Genomic DNA, 21,193 nt, shown 5'->3' with positions numbered 1-21,193 from the left:
ACCTTGTTGTCAACACTGAAATTTCTGAAGCTACGGTCTATGTCTCAGTTAGTTCAGATAACTCACTTTGACTGTAGAAGACCAGTTTGAAGTAAGTGGATTGGTACCATATTAACTCAGGTTGGCTAATTGATTGTGAACTGAAGCCTAACTAGACTTATTCATAGTCTTCCCTTGTTGCTTCCCTCATCATCATTATTTTACCCCCTCTGTTGAAATTCAGATTGGTACATTTCTTTTAGGCAATAGTATTTTTATGTTAAATTGCCAAGTACATTCGTTTCCACTTGAAATGACTACTTGGTTAACCTTTATGTAGTGTGTTTTGAAAGTGTTCAGTATTACTTTTTATAAGTCAAAAGTTAAAAGAAATGATGTCTAGCTTCACAGTCCTCTTTTACTAGATTGTTCATATTTACTCCCTTCATCGCAACGATGTATTTCACAAGCACAGCTTTTCGAAAGTGCTTTTTTAACATTGTCAGTGTCAACAGTCTTGATTCCCAGACAAATTATTTTGAAATGTTTCTTCCCAACAACAATATATTTCATAAACCTAGCTTTTCAAATGCATGTCTGTCAGTGCTGATGTTACAGTACTTTGATTTTAGCCAGACAAATTACTTGGGAAAAGGCATTTCAAACAAGCGAAAGAAGGGAGGACAAGAACCCTATCCCATTAACTTTCACTTTCCCAATAGAATACGTGTAAACTTTTCAAGCAGCAGAGTTTTCTTCAGCAAAACCTCTCAAACGGCAGTGCTCTCAATGACCCAGTTGCCACATTGACTCTAGCATGTGAGACATAGAGCTAAAACCGAGAAGCGCTTTGGAAGACGTGGTGTTGTGCCATCCTTTTGGACACCCAGACCTTCTAGTAGAGAAGACAAAATTATTTTGAGCATATATTCCACCTCATTGTTTGGATTTATTTGAGGCGATGCTGAAATGCCAAGCTCTGAAACCTGCTCCTCCACTGTGCCTTACGCTTCTGACTCATGTGTCTGCAGATTTGACAGCTCTTTTGATTCCTCGTGTTTTTCAGCGCCTCCATCTGTATATTCTCATTATCAGTTGTTACTCTTCTCTAGGTTACTGCTCAGCATCCCCTATTTTTTAAAACTTCTTAGGTGACAGCTCCCTCACACTTGGTTTGTCCTCTTGAATGGCTCACACACTGTATAGGGGCTGTTATGCACACAAGTTGTCCAAAGGAAAGCCCCCTGGTGGCTGTATCTAGGAAATCTTGCTTCCAGCAGCCCTTTTCATTTCAAGACTTGTGTGCACTCCGTATGGAGAGTTGTGAAAATTCGTTTATTTTGCTTTCTGCAGGTTGGTAAACGCAAATGAGTTTTTATACTTATCATCCGTTCTGGCTTCCCTTGGGAAAGGCTTAGGGTGGTCAGACCATGTGTGTGAATTGAACAGTCATGGAAAGATTGAGGAGCTGTTCCCATGATTTCCCACTGCATCTCTTGTTGCTGCTGAAATTGCTGAAAAATACTTCTTCCTGCCATGCAGTGCATAGTTAAACTATAGGACTCTCTCCCACAAATTTAATAATTAATAATGATAATAATTATTACCAGGACTTCATTCTGTCATTATTCACTGTAATAGACTGAAAGCTCAAAACCTGATTCAGAATAAAATTAAAGTGAAAACAAGTGCTGCAAAATCCTGATTGATGTTCCTAATATTTTCTGTCTTTTTATGTGCTTCAGACTTTGATTGTGAGAATAAGAGGTTAGTTAAAATATGTTACGAATTCTAGTTCATAGAGAAATGATTTTTCAGTCGAAGTGAATGCTTATGCAACTAGTATATATTCGTTATGTATGTGAAATAAATACCTGTTCTTTCCTTTGCAGGATATATTTATGTTCATAACAAGGCAATTGAAAGGATTAGAAGATACAAAAAGTCCACAGTTCAATAGATATTTTTATTTGCTTGAGGCAAGTGTAAATTATTTTCTATTTATAAGCTATCCGTAGTTGCTTTAAAACAGGCAAAATGTTCACTTTTTAAAAATCTCAATGGGTGGAGATCCAAAATCATGCTAGTAGACACCACAAGACTTACCTTTTATCTTTTTCTTAGGTTGCTGTTCCAGATACATTAACTGTCTTCTTTTCCTATATAGAACATTGCGTGGGTTAAATCTTACAACATATGCTTTGAACTCGAAGATAGCAATGAAATTTTCACACAATTGTACAGAACATTGTTTTCTGTAATCAAGTAAGTATATATATCTTTAACAACAAATTTATTCATGGAAAGATTGGGATTAAAATAGTACAAGCAACGACTAATTTGCACACTTTCATATGACCATGCACACGCACATCGCAGCAACCTGGAAGTGGTTGGAAAATGGGATGGAACACACAATGACCCAGAATGCAACCCATGCACAAATCGGGGGTTGCCTCTATTTCAAATTGTTAGGGATCAGTACCAGAGTTACAGGTGCCCAGGCTACTTAAAACACTCTGAATTTTCCAAGCCACAGATGCATTGTTCATTAAAGTAATTGAGTAAGGTTGCAATCCTATACGCTAGTGGTAGGGAACCTCTGACTTGCCAGATGTCTCCATTTGGCCAGCAGTATGGTTTGACTCAAACCACATCCACCTGACATCATATGATGTTAGACATGGGGCAGACAAATTCACAGGGCTGAATTGAAAAGGGAAGGCATGAAGTACATTCTAATCTCCCCTTCATGGGCAAGGTCTTCAAGCAGGTGGTCATGGGCCAGATCCAGGTTCTTTTGGCTGAAACTGATTTTCTAGATCCATTTCAATCTGGGTTTTGACCCAATATTTGTACAGAAACTACCTTAGTTGCTCTGTATGATGACATTTGCCAGGAGAGAGGGAAGGAGTGTGTCCTCCTAAGGACAGCCTAACTTCTCTTATCTATGCTCCCGTAACTTCATAATTTAGACTAAGCAGAATAGGACTTGGGATACCAGGGTTCAAATGCCCCCTCAGCCGTGAATTTCACTGGGTGACCTTGGGCCAGTCACCTATCTCTCAGCTTGTTGTGAGGATAGAACGAGGGGAAATCATGTTTACTACTCTGAACTCCTTGAAGGAAATATTGGATAAATTTAATAATAGTTTATTTTACTTATTTATCTTATGGCTGAACCATAGTGGATTATATTGTGCTAATGAGCTGAAAACCTGTTCCTCTTGATTTCAGCAATGGTCATAATCAAAAGGTTCATATGCATATGGTGGATTTGATGAGCTCTATAATTTGTGAAGGTGATACAGTGTCTCAGGAGCTTTTGGATACAGTTTTAGTTAACCTGGTGCCTGCACATAAGGTAAGCAGTAACATTTTCCTAATTTCCTGGCACCTCTGTTACTTTTATTTGACTTTCAACTTGGTATGTGGCAAAGTTACAGTGCAGCTACCTTTTATTCGTGGCTCTGTAACCAAGGTTAGACTGCCAAACTGAAGCGATAAAGTTGGCCAAGATCTCCATCCCTTGTTTCCACTTCTTAGACAGAGATCAACTCTCTTTTTGTGAGACGTTGGAGAACTGCATTTGTTTCAGCTCAGCGTTGCTTGAGTTGCTTGAGTTTAATGGCAGATAGCACTGGGCAAACACCATTCACGTCTGTGTTTTCCTCTTCTGTCCTCAAATGGCACTGTTAGTAGCTCTTCCATTCTAGAAGAAGGGCAAGCAGAGCTGTGTTCCCTGTCGTGGCACTTACTGGGATAGGAGAGTGCAGAAAAGCTGTGTGCAACTAGGCTAAGTAGGCAGATGGATGACCCTTCTGAATAATAATTTGTAAGGCTAACATTAACTAAATCATGTTAATATAAATGTTCATATTTCAAGTACTTGATGTGTCTTGCAGTCTTGGAACATAAGGGTGCAAATTACAGTATTTCTCTATGTCTTCGTTGTTCTGACTAGCTGTGTCTCAGCCAAATATTTGTTCTTTTCCTGAAGCTGATTTGGGAAAGAACAATTACATTTGGGAAGGAAACTCTAGATAGCACAGGGAAAGCTCAAGTTTCTACCTTTTTGTGGTTAATCCTATCAATGCTTCATTGCTTGGTCAAGAGTATAAAGACTGTGTGTATTTGCCATTTTGTTATTTCTTGAGGCACCATATTTGGAGGACTGTTGAAAAGTTGCCTTGGCTACATGTATATTATTTCATGTTGGTTTTCCCAGTTTTTGGAAGTGTAATTAGCTGTTTCAGATTTCTGGATGCAAAGAACTATTAATATCTGGAAACACAAGAGTATCAACTGGCTTTTAATTTTTATTTGAAAGCATTACATCTTAGGATTCACATGGTACACTTTTCAGTTAGTCATTATTAATTGATCTTGAAATGAAATTGACCTAGCTATTGTTCAACAGTATTTTATAACTGAATTTAACCTGACTCCGTTTTTCACAGGGTTAATTGAGTTAAATAATTTAATACCATCAAGGGGAAAAAGCAATTTAAATTGAGTTTCTGATTTTCATTTTTGCATGTTTTGTGAACAAGGATGTGTGTTAACTGGTTACTATAACAACTAAATATTCATTTGCAACTAAATAAAGCTTTTATACAACCTTGAAACATAATCCCAAACCTTTGGACGTGCAGCCCACATACACTGCAGAATTACACTTGCTTAGAGGCAAGACAGATTTTTGTTAGGCTCTTTCTGTATCCATGCAAGGATACTGTACAAAAACAATTACTTCAAAGGCTAAGGCTACAGTTGTATGTGCTTTTATTTATACACAAGTTCAGCTGAACAAAGTTGAATTTACTTCTGAGTAAAGTTGCAGTAGACTTTGCTGTAAGTGTCCTGAACTTTTTCATCATGATCATCAAAATAATAATAAAATTATACCCTGCCCATCTGGCTGGGTTTGCTCTGGACTGGCATGCTCTGGTCCATGGGGTCACATAGAGTCGGACACGACTAAACAACAACAACAAAGCACATAGAGGATTGCAGCCTGCGTAGTAGCCTTTTTCTGAGCTTTGAAAGTTTGACACTGCATTGAGCAACTCAATAGTTGTTTCTATATATTGTAATCATAGTGGGTTTTTGTGTGTGCAATACTTGTGGGTATCCTTTTTTAAAATTGGCATTTGTCCATCTTGTTTGTGAAGATTTGCAAAAAGCCAGTTACGTGAATTCACTTTTTTGTATCTGAGCATACATTTCAAGCACACTTTTACAGCGTTTCCTGTCTGAAATATACCTTTCAGAACTTAAACAAACAAGCATATGACTTGGCAAAGGCTTTACTGAAGAGGACGGCCCAAGCTATTGAACCATACATTACTAATGTAAGTGAGGATTTAAAGTGACTGTGCAGATGAAACTGAGTAAAATATATAATTTGATGATGACTAAGTACGTGCATATCCAGAGAGTCAGTTAAAATTGTCCTAAGTTAAAAGTGCTTAGAACCCTTAGAAAGCAGAACAGTTTCTGTAGGGACACCAAAATAATAGTAACATGGTCTCTAAGCAGGCCTTCTCGGGGAAAGTATTCCACATGGAACACCACAGGAAAAGTGCACTCTCTCTTTCTCCAGCTGCTACCTATCACACTTCAGATGGTGCAGGGATCTGGAGAAAGGCCTTAGATGGCATTCTTGGTCAATGGGTGGATTGATATGGCAATCCAACAAATAATTTGGATCCAAAGCTGTTTAGGGCTTTAAAGGTTAAGAGCAGTGCTTTCATTTGAGTTCTGAAACTTCCCGATAGCTTGTGGTGTTGTTTCAGTACAAGAAAAAGACAGTGTCTCTGCCAGAAACGAAAAAGACTGTCATAGCAGTGCTCTAGGCACAGCAGTGTTCTTCCGGAGAATCATTAATGTAGATTGTGAAATGTTTTATTTTCAGCTGTACCCAATGATTGTTATCCTTTATTCTGCATAAATGTGGTTTCCATTGCACATATGTTTTAAAACAAATTGAACGAAAATTGAATCCTTTGGGGTGAAAGGCACGATATAGATGTAATAATAAATAAATACGATTTCTCTTACGTTTGAAAGCTCATTGCGTTAAAGGGCAGTCGGAAATTTAGACTATGAGCTTAAGTTGAAACTAGAGTAAGTCTTCTACGTAGGGTTAGTATGTTATTGTTTCCTGCAGTTAACTAGCTGAGTTACCAGAAATCTAAGATAGCAGGCATTTGGGTAGAATGCTAGGTTAGTGGGCCTTCTTAAAGTACTTGTTAGCTTTCAAATGATGTACTTTTAGAAATATGAAGAGCTAAGCCGAAGTTAAAAATAGCAGTTTGTTCTAAAGATGGGCTTCCCAAATGCGTCAACTGTGAGAAGGTAGTTACTCGGGGGTTTGGGGGCCACATGTTCGTCCTCTGGGCATTTCGATAGCCCTTTGTAGTGTTTTCCCAGAACAGCTTGGGATAGATTGTTAAGAGAGGCTGAGAACCTTCTTCTGCTGTTTGATACATCTTGCTTTGTCTTACAGTTCTTTAATCAAGTGCTTATGTTAGGAAAAACGTCTATCAGCGATCTCTCGGAGCATGTTTTTGACTTAATTCTGGAGCTATACAATATTGATAGTCATCTTTTACTATCAGTTTTGCCACAGCTTGAATTTAAACTAAAGGTAAGTGTTCTATCAGTTGTATCAAATCTGGATCCTTTGCACCTCAGTGAACATTGGTGCATCAACACCTTTTCCTTATGAGTGCCTTTTAGTTTCCCTGTAGCAATTCTCTTTATCTAGCCCTTGGGGTTCTCCTCAGGCCACACCCCCTTCCAAGTACTGTTCTTCACTGGTCTGTGGCCCCTGAAAACAGAATTATAGAGTTGGAAGGAACCCACAAGGATCATCTAGTCCACTGCAGTGAAATAATCCTGCCCACAGCTGTCCCTGAGTGGGCTAGAACCACCAACCTTCTGGTTAACAGCCAGTTGCACTGACCCATTGCACCACATGACTTGAAGGGGGCCAGGCTGGAAAAGGCTCCCCACCTCTGCCCTGCAGCATTCCGGGTCCACTACCTATACGCAATGGAGGAGTGGAGGAGGAGGAGTTTGGATTTGATATCCCGCTTTATCACTACCCGAAGGAGTCTCAAAGCGGCTAACATTCTCCTTTCCCTTCCTCCCTCACTACAAACACTCTGTGAGGTGAGTGGGGCTGAGAGACTGCAAAGAAGTGTGACTAGCCCAAGGTCACCCAGCAGCTGCATGTGGAGGAGCGGAGACGTGAACCCGGTTCACCAGATTACTGGTTCACTAGATTACGAGTCTATCGCTCTTAACCACTACACCACACTGGCTCGCTTTACATGCAGTAACTGTGTCCAGATGCTGTTTCAGTTGGCAAGCTGGTGAATTAATATTCCCCTCAACGCTCCATATATCTGCTTGCAAAGAACACAGGAGCACATGGTCGCAAATAATTTCTTTGTTGCCCTCTGCATCTGTGGGATGAAAGCAGAGGAGCAGCATTGGAGTATATATAAGCAGCTGGAATGAAGAGGGGGGAAAGGAAATGAAACAGAATTCTGGTGTATGTGTAGTCTTAACTTCAGCTAATGCCACTTTGTGCTACATTTGCCATACCTCTTAACATTGGCCCAGTAGGCTGAAAAGGAGCGGGGAAAGAGCATGCAATAGCATCCATCTCTATGTTAGTGTCCATGGCAGCGTTTGGACGCAATGCTGAGACATAAACTATGGGAAAGTAGCGCAGACTGTGCCATGTAACTTGGAGCTCTTCCACTTTGACACTCCCTGCCTCCAGCAGGGAGACAAACCACAATGCAATTTTCTTATAATATATCTGAGCCAGTTCTCAGGATTTGTTTTTCTCCAGACCATATTCTAAACTTCCCAGTTGTAGTTTGCTTGGGAGAAATAAACCAGGGGCACATATTTGGACATAAGGCTAAACCAACCACCCTGTGGACTGTTTCTTTGCTGGAGGTAGGGAGGAGTGAAGCAGATGCACTAGCAGGCAGTGTATGCACAACTAATGTTATTAACTATACCTAAGCAAAAGTAGGACTTAGAACTGTAGCCTTCTAATGCATGCTAGGTGTACTTAACAAGGAGCAAGCTCCACTGAACATAATGGACCTGCTTCTGAGTAAACTTGAATAGGACTGGGTTTAAGTTAAGCACATATGAGAAGTATAATAAGTGAGTGATACCTTGGTCCTCAAATGGTATTCGTAAATTGTTTATCAGAGTCATATGGCTGGACAGGTTTAATCACTTCCTTTATAAACTGACTTTGTTGCTTGTTGGTTCATTTCCACAGCTATTATTTGCTACCTTTAAATTTTTTTTAAATGATATATGTGTATGCTTTTTTTAAAGAAATAGGACCTGTTTTTACAGAGTCTGTCTTGTCTGTCTCTTTCTCTGTGTATGCATTATATATTTATATTGAAACTTATTTTATTTTCCAGAGCAATGACAATGAAGAACGCCTGCAGGTTGTAAAATTACTAGCAAAAATGTTTGGGGCAAAGGATTCAGAGTTGGCATCTCAAAACAAACCACTTTGGCAGTGCTATCTGGGGAGGTATAAATTGTTTAGTTCCTTTACCTTGGGAATTAAATACTGAAATTTAATGTAACATTTTGTTATTTTGCAGCATTTTAGAAATTCTTTTATGTCTAATATGAGCTATAAATACATATGAACTATTTGTTCTGTTTCCTCTGAAATTGACATAAATAAAGCTAGATCTTCATTTGTGGTTCCACAAACCTTACAATTATGAACCATCTTACTTAGTTTACTGCCATTCACTTCTTTCTGCTAACGTAGATTAATTTGACTCTTGTCAACACCACAACACTGTAATAATAAATTCTGTGTTTATATTGGATTTGATTAATATTCAACAGTTGTGGAGCTTTCCAAGGAACAGTAACAAAAACAAGGCTTTAGACTTTTAATTAGGTGACAAATGCATATATTAATAAACATTTGCATGAAAGAGATGCATGCTTAAAGAGTATATCTTCCAACTGATTTGTCCTTTGGTTAAAATGAGAAATAGGCTGAAGTATTACATTTTTTAAGTATCTCTTTGGATGTAAATGGCCAAGCCTGATTTATCAGACACAAGTTGGGTAGCAGGTTAAGGAGGGAGGATTGTAGCCCAGTAGCAGAGCCACTCGCATTGCAGGCAGAAGGTTGCAAGTTCAATCTTGGCATCTCTAGGTAGGGCTGGAAAAGACTGTTGCTTAAAACCCTGGCAAGCTGCTGCCAGTTAGTGTAGACAGTACTAAGCTAGATGGAACATAGTGCATTCTCTTGAACAGTGAATACCTTAGTAATGTCATAAGCAAGTGAAGCTTTGGATGTCAGATTGTATGACATTAGAAAGTTGAACAGAGGAGCTTCATTGCCATTATAACTTTATTAATATTGGGTTGGATCCAGACTTGCCAAAGCTGGAATCAGCTGCTGTGTTTCCAGGCTCTTGCACAGCACCTTGAGATATCTTTTTAGAGTATTCTTCTAAGTCTTTGTTATAACAGTTTACATAATACCTGTAGAATTCCTTCTGCTTGCAAATATCTGGATCTAATCCGTCATGTTTACCAGACTGTTTATCTTTTGATTCTTTGAAGCAATAGGTATGGCATTTTGATGAAAATTGAAATGAGGGATAACATATTGTGGTTTTTTTGTTTTTTGAACAGGTTTAATGATATCCATGTACCTATCCGTCTTGAATGTGTGAAATTTGCTAGTCACTGCCTTATGAACCATCCAGATCTAGCAAAAGATTTAACAGGTATCAGTAAACTGAGTCTGCAAAAGAAGAGGAACTCTTAGCATTTATTCTGTTTTTAGTAGTAGCAAAATAACAGCACTGTTTTTATAGTGCATTTACAAAGGGCCTGGTTTTTGATATTTACTCCTGATCTTTTTTTTTTCTGCATGTGGTAGGGAAGCAAGCCTTCACACTCACCTGTGGCCTAACCTGACTAATACAGTCAGGCACTAGTTGGTCAGGCACTAGTTGGTCCCAGCAGGGAAACTACCACTATACAGATATATAGTAAAAGATTAAGAAATGGATCCCCAAATTTATATTTGGGTCAAAAGTATGTTCTGGGTTTGAAAAAGTTGAAGATACCTAGTCTAAAGCAGCCTTCCCATGAAGAACTTATTTATTAAATTAACATCCCACCCTTCCAAATGAGCCCAGGGCAGCAAGCACAGCTCTGATAAAATAATACCATTAAAAATAAAAGCCTTTAAAAACAATTAAATGCTCCTGTAGCCAGCATCGTATTCTTCAACTGTTAGAGGACAAGCAAATATAACACCGTAGTGATTAAATTAGCTATTTTCATCAATTAAAGTCTTTTGTTCACAACTTATCAGATAATAACAGACAGCGAGTTTATTAAGAGGAGAATATTAAATTGTAGTTGTCGTGTCTCCCATTATACAAGCTTTTGCCCTTCATTCTCTGGGACTAGTGTGTCAGCATCAGTATACGTCAGTTTAGGATACTCAATATAATAATATAAAGTTTTAATTAGGGCGTCTTTTTTTGTGCAGAATACCTTAAAGTGAGGTCTCATGACCCTGAAGAAGCTATCAGGCATGATGTTATTGTATCAATAGTTACTGCTGCTAAGAAAGATCTTTTGCTAGTCAATGATCATCTTCTTAACTTTGTGAGAGAGCGGACGCTTGACAAACGGGTAAGTCATTGTATATGTAGGTCAATTACTTCGAGTCATTGTTAGTCCAAGAGTAGGCAACTAATTCAAGCATGTTAAAAATTCCTTTCCGTTAAGACTTCTCGCAAGAATTGACTAATTGCATATTTGCATACTGTGATTATCTACTTTACCCGCACATATTCTTGCATTTCCTAAATTATGAGATTGTATAAACATGAGAGTAAAATAAACACTGAACTTGTTGTGAATACTGTGGAAGTTTTGTGTGCAACTGATTCCATTATATGACCCACACAGAAGTGCCTTCAGGATTTTGTAATGTGTAAAGAAGTCTTTGTAATTAGTTTGTTCTGTCTTAGCCATAGTACTTTAAAACAACCCAATGTATGATGATTATTATTATGATTATTAGGTTTATTGGATTAGTTGAATTTATAATTTGTTCAAATGTCAGATTAGGTCTGTAGCACATCTTACGAAAAAGCAATGTAGCTACTTACTTAATCTTAGTGCATGAAGAGCAAAAGTATAGGGAACAACCTTTGTTGAACTGTGTATTATTATTTTTGGCTGTTGGTTTTAATACACACACACACACAGCTGGGGAAAAATCTGGTTGATTTGATTACTGTTTCTTTCCTTGTGTTAATTTGTTGCCTTATTGTAGCAAACTCCCCTCTTTTGAGAAGTATACTGCCCGCGTTGTGTAAAGATGCATAGCACCCTTCATTTCAAACCCAGGGCAGGTAGCAACAATATTAAAACACTCAATAGTAGAAGTGAATATCCAATAAAGCCAATAAAACAGTTAACAGCAAGAATGAATAAATCAGCATAATCATTACAAAGTCATTGAAGCAGCACCTAACCACTCATAAAGGCCTGGAGGCAAACACATGGGTCGTAGCTGGCACCAGAATGACAATAGAGTTGGCATCAGATGCACTTTTTGGAGGAAGACATTCCAAAGTCAGGGTGCCACCACGGAGAAGGACCTAGCAATTATAGTTTCCAGATTGTTTTCAAGGGCAGCAACACATAAAGCACATTGCAACAATCCAAAATTTTGAAATGTGTATGAAAATATATTTAGAAACAAAGGTATATTTTGATGTTTGAGACATGTTGTTGTTTTAGTGGAGAGTGAGAAAAGAAGCAATGATGGGACTTGCACAGATATACAAGAAGTACTCCTTGCAGTCAGAAGCTGGAAAAGAAGCTTCAAAACAAATTGCCTGGATAAAGGACAAGCTGCTGCATATATATTATCAAAACAGTATTGATGATCGGTAGGTTAACCTGAATATATACGATTAGGAAGTATTCATCCTTTTGCCTTGTGTGAGCATGCCTCCTGACCAATAGCAATAAAGTCGGGAAAGAACACAAACAGCTCATTGAGTCTAGGAGGGCATTCAAACAGCAATTCCAAAGTCTGTACTGCTTTTGGAACTTGGAGTGCTAAGTGTACTGAATTCTCTGGCCATAACTCTTTTGCATTCATAGAAATAGGTGTGATATTCATACTCGGCCTACACAGTTTGTTTGATCAAATGAAGCTGATATCTAAACTAAGCCATAGGGTTCTTATATGGAAAACCATGATTTCCAGCTATGTTAATTCAACTTGCTTCAGCCTAGAGACTTCTTGCAGGCTCCTCTGAGGAGGATATTGAAAGACTTTTAAACAAATCTTGGTCTGCCCTTTTTTTCTGGAGTTGAGGTCTTATGTTTCATAATGTGGTTAGTGAGAGCAACATAGGATCTGAACTCATGGTATTAACCTGGTTTGTTCTCAACACAGTTTAAGTAAGGCACAGTTTTTCCAGTTCAGGCATTATTGGGAACTGTGATTGGTTTAAAAAATATAGCTTTTGATAAACGCATATGGTACTTCAAAAAGGAGAAGGGAGAGCAGAGCATGACAGACTAGGACTGCAATCTTATAAACAATTATCTGGGAGTAAGCCTCAAATTTTCTAGAAGCTTGTTCACCTTGCAAAAACAATAGTTTCTATTTACATCTGAATCAAACAATTGTGTATTTCTATAGATCTTATAAATATTTTAAATAAGTAGCATTCTGTTTGTAACATTTCATTACTTGTTAAATTTGACTTACTTTGATCAGTTTGGTATTGATTTAGTTTTTATATGCACTTAATCATAGTGGATATTGAGAAATTTGCTTTAGTAACTTCAATCTTGTTTCATATAACAGAGGCTTATTATTGACTATCTCTCTTTAGACTGCTGGTGGAACGCATCTTTGCTCAGTATATGGTCCCTCACAATTTGGAAACAAATGAAAGAATGAAATGTTTATACTACCTTTACGCCACCCTGGATTCAAATGCTGTTAAGTACGTTTTACATGACAAATTTGGAACTAATAATGATGTTTGCAATTCTAATAGAGCTAATAATCTTAGTGCGACAGAATTTTTGCTTGGATAATATCTGGATACAGACTGTGCTCGGTATTTAGTAGGTTAAGATTTCTATCAAAATCCATCCTTGAACATGAAAGAAGAGAAAATGGGAAAGAGACCTTGCTACGTCTTTCATATTTTTTGACCGTTTACTTTGATTGTGAATTACAGTTTTCTCAGGCTGTTTAGTTCTTCCTCAAACTATATTGCAAATATATTATGGGTGGAACAAAGTTGAAACTGGTTTATTTCGCTCTATAATTGGAAACAAATTGGCAAGGCTAAAATGAATTTGGTTCTAGTCTGCCCCACATACCCACTATTTCATGATGGGTGTCATTAATTATTGTCTGATAGGTATTAGCATCTTTGGGTACAATTCGCTTAGAAAACAATACTGATAGAAATTATAGGATAATCCGAACTAGCACTATGTGCAAAGTTTTAGCTGCTTCTCTGTATCAGAATTTGTGTATAAACACTGCATAAATTAAGAAACATTTGTATAATGGCATTCTGATATTGACAGTTTTATTTTTAGTCCCTTTCCAATGATCTCTAACATGAGACCTAGTGTGGTATAGTGGTTAAAGTGTTGGATTAGGACCTGGGAGACCAGGTTTCAAATCCCTTCTTAGCAAGAAACTCACTCGGCTTATCCCAGTCTCTCACAGCCTAACCTACCTCACAGGGTTGTTGTTAGGGTAAAATAGGAAGGAAGAGAATCACATGTCCAAACTTCAAACTGCCTCCCTAGCTGGTATCTTGCTTTTAGTGGGTGGTAGTCAACTAACATTCCCCCAAAGTAGGCTCATGTAGATGAATGAATATGACTAAATCGTAATGGTCTGCTCAGAGTACAGCTTCGCTGAATATCACCCAAAGTATTTAAATAATTGAAGGGAATGGATTGATAAAAAGGAAGTTGAAAGAGGAAGTCAATAGGGACCAATCTTTCCAGAATGCTTGGATGGTATTCAAAACTGCAGTAATAGAAGATCAACAAGAATGTATAAGGAAAGCTATGAGAGGATACAATCATGGGTAATGAACAGAGTTAAGGAAGTTATTACAGATAAAAAAATGGAAGTGTCATCCAAATGAGAGGGAAAAAGGGAACACAAACATTGCCAAAGGAAATGCATGCAGACAATAAGGGATGCAAAAAAGCCCCAAATAAATGAATCTGAATAATATAAATTTTGCTAAAGGCATTAAAGGCAAGAACAAAATATTGTTAGTTCTTCAGCAGAAGAGTAGGCCTTAAAAGGCTCATAGCCAGGTGAATTGTTAACTGGAAGTTTCTCCCTATTCATAGTGCTAACAGTTTAGAAAGTTACAGTGATGAGTACTATATCAGTTATTTGTTTCTTTATATTTTAACTATCAGGGCACTGAATGAAATGTGGAAATGCCAAAATCTCCTGCGGCACCAAGTAAAGGATATGGTTGACTTAATCAAGCAACCCAAAGTAAGTTTATTTCCTTTTTTAAACTTTTGTGCATACTACAAAATACTTAGTTCATGCTAATTCTTGTAGAAAACTCAATATTCACCCGCGGTTGTGAAACTGCTATCCCTTTTAAGAAGCATCAAATAAGCAAAAGGAAAGTAGAAATTATGAAGACTCTTAAGGCAGCAATTATCCCATTTAGCTATTGTCTATTTCATTATTCTGTATGGGGCAGTGACAATAAAGATATCGTATATCGTCCTTTTAACATGTTCATAAATATGTGAGAGATTAGGGTGTTTTAGAAAATAAAAGCATTAAGAACATTTATTTAATTGTGTTTACTAAATTTTATTATTTCATAACAATAATGAAAATAAAAGGACTGTCAGCTGACTATTGAACTAGGACCAGGGAAATCCATGCTTAGATCACTGCTCAGCAATGAAGTTCCCTGGATGACCTTGGGCCAACTCATTGCTTCTCAGTCTACCCTACCTCACAAAGTTGTTGTGAAGATAAAAGGGGCTGAGTGGATAAGAACGATGTATGTGTTCCTTGCAGGAAGGGCAGGATAACAATGAAGTGAGTGAATGAATGTGCAGTAAATATCCCTATTAATATTGACTCTCTGGTAAAGACATATTTCTTACAATCCAGGACAGCCATAAGGTGTCAAACTAAATCATACTTGGAGTAGACCTTCAGTCCATGGATTTCACTAATTCTACTTTCAGTATGACTTATTTCAGGGGAAGGTAATGATTTTTCTCTACAGGACAGATTATGATCAGGATCTGCCTAGTGGGCCAGATTTCGCAAATGAGTGGGTCTACCCACCTGTAACAATTCCCTTTCATTCTGATCTTAAGTGGGAGGAGGCGAGGTTTGCAGAAGATCTTTTGAATCTCCCTCCACCTTTAAGATCAGAGCTGGTCCTTAAACTCCTGATTTCCTTTTCTTAACAAGCTTTCAGTGTACATCTGGATTTACTTGTCTGTATATTAATCTGGAAGCTTTGGAAAGAATGTTTCTGTACCTCTAAGGTTGAAGCATGCTTACTTTGGCAAACGAGAGTTTACAGTCCTCGAGATGAGGCTTAACAGCCCAAGACGTCCAAAGAGGCTTAGGGAATAATGGGAGGAGGAGGTGTGGTTGTTAGGAAAAAGATTTTTTAAAAATGGCTTCTTAGGGCTTTTTATATGAAAGACAAGTAAGGAGGACGTGATAGAAGCTTATAAAAAATAGAGAGATTTCTTCACCCCTCTCAACATTAAAACGAGGGGTTGTATTTTACACAGCGTATAATAAATGGGGTTTGCTGCTGCTGCAAGATTTTGGTGATGACTTTGTCTTAGATGGTTGACAACCAGAAGTGTTGGGCTTGTTCCTTTGTGAAACAGCCTGCTGGTGGACCTCTTGTCTGGTTCAGTATGGCTCTTCGTGAGAATTTTTGCTTGCTTGAAAAGACATTTAAATTGCTCTTAGAGAGCTTGTAGTGAATTAAAAAGAGAACTGTTTTGGCAGTTAGGTCTTTGCTTTCCTTCAAGGCTCAGTTGGAAATTAAACTGCTCTTAGGCTAGGATGAACATAACCATTGGTTAGTATAGTTCATCCTTGTGTGAGGTGGTAGCCTGAATTGAAGAAGAACCATTGGCCCCAGACTTGCTGCCAGCTGTTCTTCTTCCCAAGTGGAGCTGTTGTGTTCAAAATAGCAAAAGTGATAGCAAAATGTAGCTCTTCTATTTAGGGCATGGAGTGATGCATGGATATGGACAAGACATTTGCATGTTAAAATTTGAGGGACGTGTTGGAATGCATCCCTTGCCTCAGAATTGTATGCGTTGCTATGGAGCCATTATTGTTTTCCCCCTCATCCTGAAACATTCTTCCTTAAGATTAAGAAAGTAATATGTGGAATAATTTCAAATTTCTGTTGTCCCTCTATAGCTCCCCATACTAGAGTAACTATCAAAGCTTTTTTAAAGAAATGGTGTTCTTCAGTCTATTAAGCAGCAAAATTGTGGTAGTAATGGCAACTCGGAAGCAGCATGTTTTCCATGGGATTGTATATCTAAATCTGTGATCTGTGAAAGGGTCTTTAAAGCAGATTACGCAGAATTCTGACAGGTAATCAGTGATTTATGCTGCCTGGCTTTTCTGATAAGGAGTAGAAAAGCTTGATTCAAATAAATTGCTTCGTTTGTGCTTAATCCTCTGGAAAACTTTGCAGCAGGAACCTGACAGACTTTAGCGCCAGTATTGGATTTCATTCCCACTTAATGATGGGTCTAAATTGTTTGAGTTGTTCTGTAGACTAGACTGTACTTCAGAACTTCTAGCGGTTGCCATTAAAAACATTGCCTCTCTATTCTTTTCCAGTTGACTCAAAAGTCAAAACTGAGTTGTAGAATTTCTTGATGGCTTAAAAAAAATAAACATTTTGAGAAATTTAGCATGAGGTGAGATAGGAATATGGCGAATGAAATCATTTCTGACAGCTATCTGGTTTAATATAAGCTAAAATTATATTTATTGCTACATGCTACCATTTTATTCCTTTTTAAAAATAAGTATTTTTCAGTAATTTTTTTTAAATAAAGGAGTCCTCCTTTTCCCATTATAACTAGATTGTCTCCCTCTGACAGGTGCTCATAGTTCCCTGTTTATAGGCAGTTGTTTATAAAATTAGTAGGGAGTTCATGTGTTGACAATGTAAAAATGAGAACATTCTTGGATTATGATGGTATTTTATTAGAAAAAACAGCAACATTTTATTGCACACTGAATTAATGAAATGAAATAACACAGTCACGAGTATCATTGACGATGTAAAACATCCTTTTAATATAAAATAAAATGGAACGTTCATATTGCTGCCTACTCCAACCTGGTGCCCTCTATATTTTGAACTATAATTCTCACCAGCCCAAGCCAGCATGGCCAATGGTCAGATGATGGGAACTGTAGTCCACAGAGTACCAGGTTGGAGAATGCTAAATTCAAAGAGGGCTGGTTCTTAGTATTTTTCTTTGCATTAACTTTTTCGTGTAATTTTTCAAATTGGCAACACTGTAACTGTTGCTACTATTTATATTATGGTAAGGTGATAAATATACTTTTAAAGGCAGCAACCTGAATATGGTTTAAAGAAACACTACAGATGGTTTTGCCTGCTGTTATAAAAAGAAATACACTGGTAAAAATAGAGTAGATTATGGTCTTTGTTAGGTGGCTACTGCAGAAACCCACATTTTGAGGTTATTATTAGGCTTGCTTGGCCTTTTCCTTGGTCTTTAATTTTTTTCCTGATGATTTCCAACAGCACAAACCTGCTTGTCAAAATGTAAACCAATTGTGAGTAAATATGCTTAGGAATGTAGCATATATATATATATATATATATATATATATATACACACACACACACACACCTATCATGGTTTTAAGAGCAGCGGTGGACTCTGACCTTATGCTCTGTGTTAAAATCCAGCTTTATACTCTATTCAACTTCTATATAAGTATGATGTATAGAAATGATGTTATCTGTTTCTGAAATGATGGTGCAGCATTATACCTGATGCTGTGTGAGTTCACAATGTAAAGTCTTGACATTCAAAAGTGCTTTCTCATTTAATTTCCAGACAGATGCCAGTAGTAAAGCTATATTTTCAAAAGTGATGGTAATAACAAGTAAGTTTTTTAAAATGTTTTAAAGCTTTAATACTTTAACACTGTTTCCTTGCTAATTGTTTTGTTCAACTGTTGATTCAGGTACTTTCTAATTTGGAGGGAGTGTTAAGACAGTGAGGTCTGAAATGCCCCAGAACAAGTTGTGTGAAGAATATTGTTAGCATAAGCACATACATAATCAGTACAGTTAGTGGTTTGAAATTTAGAACTGAGAAGTAGTGGGGGAATATTTTTTCACTGAGCGGTATCTAACTACAGTAATACCTCTGGTTGTGAACTGTCCTCCTTGTGAACACTGTGGGTTACAAGCTCAGCTTACCTGGAAGTAGCTGCTCCTGGTATCGAACTTTGCCCTGGGATGTGAGTGAAAATCATGCGCCAGAGGCATGTGCACAGCGGGAGGCCCCATTAGCGAAAGCGCACCTCAGTTTAAGAACGGTTTCCGGTTATGAACGGACCTCCGGAACGGATTGTAACCAGAGGTACCACTGTAATATGTTCTGTCAGACGCAGGTGGTGCTGTGGGTTAAACCACTGAGCCTAGGACTTGCTGATTAGAAGGTCGGCGGTTCGAATCCCCGCAACGGGGTGAGCTCCCGTTGCTCAGTCCCTGCTCCTGCCAACCTAGCAGTTCGAAAGCATGTCAAAGTGCAAGTAGATAAATAGGTAACCGCTCCGGCGGGAAGGTAAACGCTGTTTCCATGTGCTGCTCTGATTCACCAGAAGCAGCTTAGTCATGCTGGCCACATGACCCGGAAGCTGTATGCCGGCTCCCTCGGCCAGTAAAGCGAGATGAGCGCCGCAACCCCAGAGTCGGCCATGACTGGACCTAATGATCAGGGGTCCCTTTACCTTTACTATGTTTGCCACAGACTTAAGATGCTTCAAAGTGGCCCATCACTGAAGCTTGCCAGCCACAGTAGAAGCTAACTACAACTGGTTTTGGGGTGGGGTTTTTGTTTATTTGTAAGTATTAGTCTTCTTAATTTTTTCTCTATTAAGTGATATAAAAGTCCCATTGAACCTAAATGTATTTCACTCCCTTAAAGGAAACTTGCCAGATCCTGGCAAAGCGCAAGATTTCATGAAGAAATTCACGCAAGTTCTTGAAGATGACGACAAAATTAAGCACCAGTTGGAAACACTTGTTAGCCCAACGTGTTCATGCAAACAAGCTGAAGGATGCGTGGTAAGAATAGGTATTAAAGCATAACTTTTTGGTTATTGAATTGTCTTGTCTGTCAATTAACTGTTGGCTAACATTGAATATTGCAGCGAGAAATTACAAAGAAGCTAGGAAATCCCAAGCAACCTACAAACCCATTTCTGGAAATGATAAAGTTCTTGCTGGAGAGGATAGCCCCCGTGCACATTGATACAGAATCTATCAGGTACCTCTTTTCACTTAATTTAGTGGTAAAATTCAATAAAACTGGCAGGAGGTATTGCACAGACAGGTTTATTATTGATGAGAAAATTTACTTTATTCCTCTCTTGATGATTATATTATAAATAGTAATAACTATAAAGCTGAGACAAAGAAAATTACAGAAATTAAATTTTTACCACTTTTCATAAGGAAAAATGAAGTAAGTCCTCTGAATAGGGAGAAATTTCAGGGGTGGAGGCCAAACATATTAGCAATGTGTTGGGGCAGGGAGTTGCTTATGGTGGCAATAGATTCATTGTTTTAGAATTTAATTTAATTTTTTGCACTAGATAAGAAAGGCTTTTGCAGTCATTGCTGTTAGCAGGAGCAGCAAGAGAGGAGCTCTTCTGGGCAGCCATAGTTTTCCCACCCCAAAGGCTGCTGAAATTATGCTACGTACTTTGGGTGTAGCATTATTCGAGAGGTATATGGGGCAGGTGGGGAATCACAGCTACCCAGAAAAGTCCTCTTTTGGTGTCAGTGAATTCTCACAACATTACAGGTAAGATTTTTTCTTAAAGTAAGCATGTTCCCTTACAAAAAACAATGAATAGGTACAGCTGCTCCACCCATGAAATCAACAAAATGTTTCTCCCAAATTTGTCGCTTCCAAAAGGGGTAAGGTGTTGGGTTCATCACTAGTTGTAACCGGTAAAAACAGCAATAGCTGAATAACAGAACTGTGCATTTATAACAATGTTTATGATCAACATAATGGACATCACCTAAATAATTTTAATAATAATTTTTTTTAAATCACTTTAAATTACCATTAATTCAGTGTTCTGGCTTTCCATTTAGGATGTTTGCTTAGCTATAAAAAAATAAAGGTAATAGAAAGTATTATTCATGGTAAGGTAAAGGATGGTCCTTTACTTTTACAAAGGCGACTATGGGTTATTCATAGTAGTACATCACAATCAGTACTGTCAGTTGAGATTTAATCAAAGCTTTTTAAGAATGTATAGTTATTTACTTGCTAAGGAAGGAAAACGTCTATCTTAATATGCCATGCAACTTTAGCAAGGAACCAAAAAGGATGTTTTGGTACTAGTAATGTAAACAGCACTAGCTAAAGCTGAACAAGTATAAAATTATCTGCTGGTGATTAACTTTGATCTTGTCCTTTGTTAGTGCCCTAATTAAACAAGTGAACAAATCTATAGATGGAACAGCAGATGACGAGGATGAAGGTGTACCGACTGATCAGGCAATCAGGGCAGGTCTTGAATTGCTTAAGGTAAAGAGCTCCTCTTGTAATTAGTGAGAAACTTTATTGGAAAAATGGAAGCTGTGGTTGGGATGGTCTAAAGAGACTGTGATCTACTCACAGAGTTAAAAACTGGCAGTGATCTACCCCTTTTTGGGGGGGTTCGGGTCAAAGCTGTTGAGGTTTTTTCAGGGAGGAGGTGAAATGTTGAGCTTTTTTTAGGGGAGCCACAGTTGTTCAGCTTCTTTGGGGGGAGCCAATGATCTGTTAGTTATCTACC

General features: G+C 38.0%; 1 protein-coding gene across 1 annotated transcript in view; it reads left to right on the top strand.

Annotated features, from left to right (window-relative positions):
• Positions 1–21,193, top strand: part of PDS5B (PDS5 cohesin associated factor B) — a 64,463-nt gene that overhangs the window by 22,136 nt on the left and 21,134 nt on the right. The window contains exons 4-18 of the mRNA XM_081909295.1: positions 1,872–1,958; positions 2,147–2,244; positions 3,217–3,343; positions 5,253–5,333; positions 6,491–6,631; positions 8,448–8,563; positions 9,697–9,791; positions 10,568–10,713; positions 11,833–11,984; positions 12,945–13,058; positions 14,518–14,599; positions 18,226–18,274; positions 19,324–19,463; positions 19,550–19,665; positions 20,838–20,943. Coding sequence (XP_081765421.1) covers positions 1,872–1,958; positions 2,147–2,244; positions 3,217–3,343; positions 5,253–5,333; positions 6,491–6,631; positions 8,448–8,563; positions 9,697–9,791; positions 10,568–10,713; positions 11,833–11,984; positions 12,945–13,058; positions 14,518–14,599; positions 18,226–18,274; positions 19,324–19,463; positions 19,550–19,665; positions 20,838–20,943 — 1,650 coding nt within the window. The remainder of the gene's footprint in view (positions 1–1,871; positions 1,959–2,146; positions 2,245–3,216; positions 3,344–5,252; positions 5,334–6,490; positions 6,632–8,447; positions 8,564–9,696; positions 9,792–10,567; positions 10,714–11,832; positions 11,985–12,944; positions 13,059–14,517; positions 14,600–18,225; positions 18,275–19,323; positions 19,464–19,549; positions 19,666–20,837; positions 20,944–21,193) is intronic.

This window comes from Podarcis melisellensis, assembly GCF_964234715.1.
Source record: "Podarcis melisellensis genome assembly, chromosome: 4".
NCBI classification, from domain to species: Eukaryota; Metazoa; Chordata; class Lepidosauria; order Squamata; family Lacertidae; genus Podarcis; species Podarcis melisellensis.
Note: the sequence above shows the minus strand (reverse complement) of the source record. Positions and strands in the feature narration are given on the sequence as shown.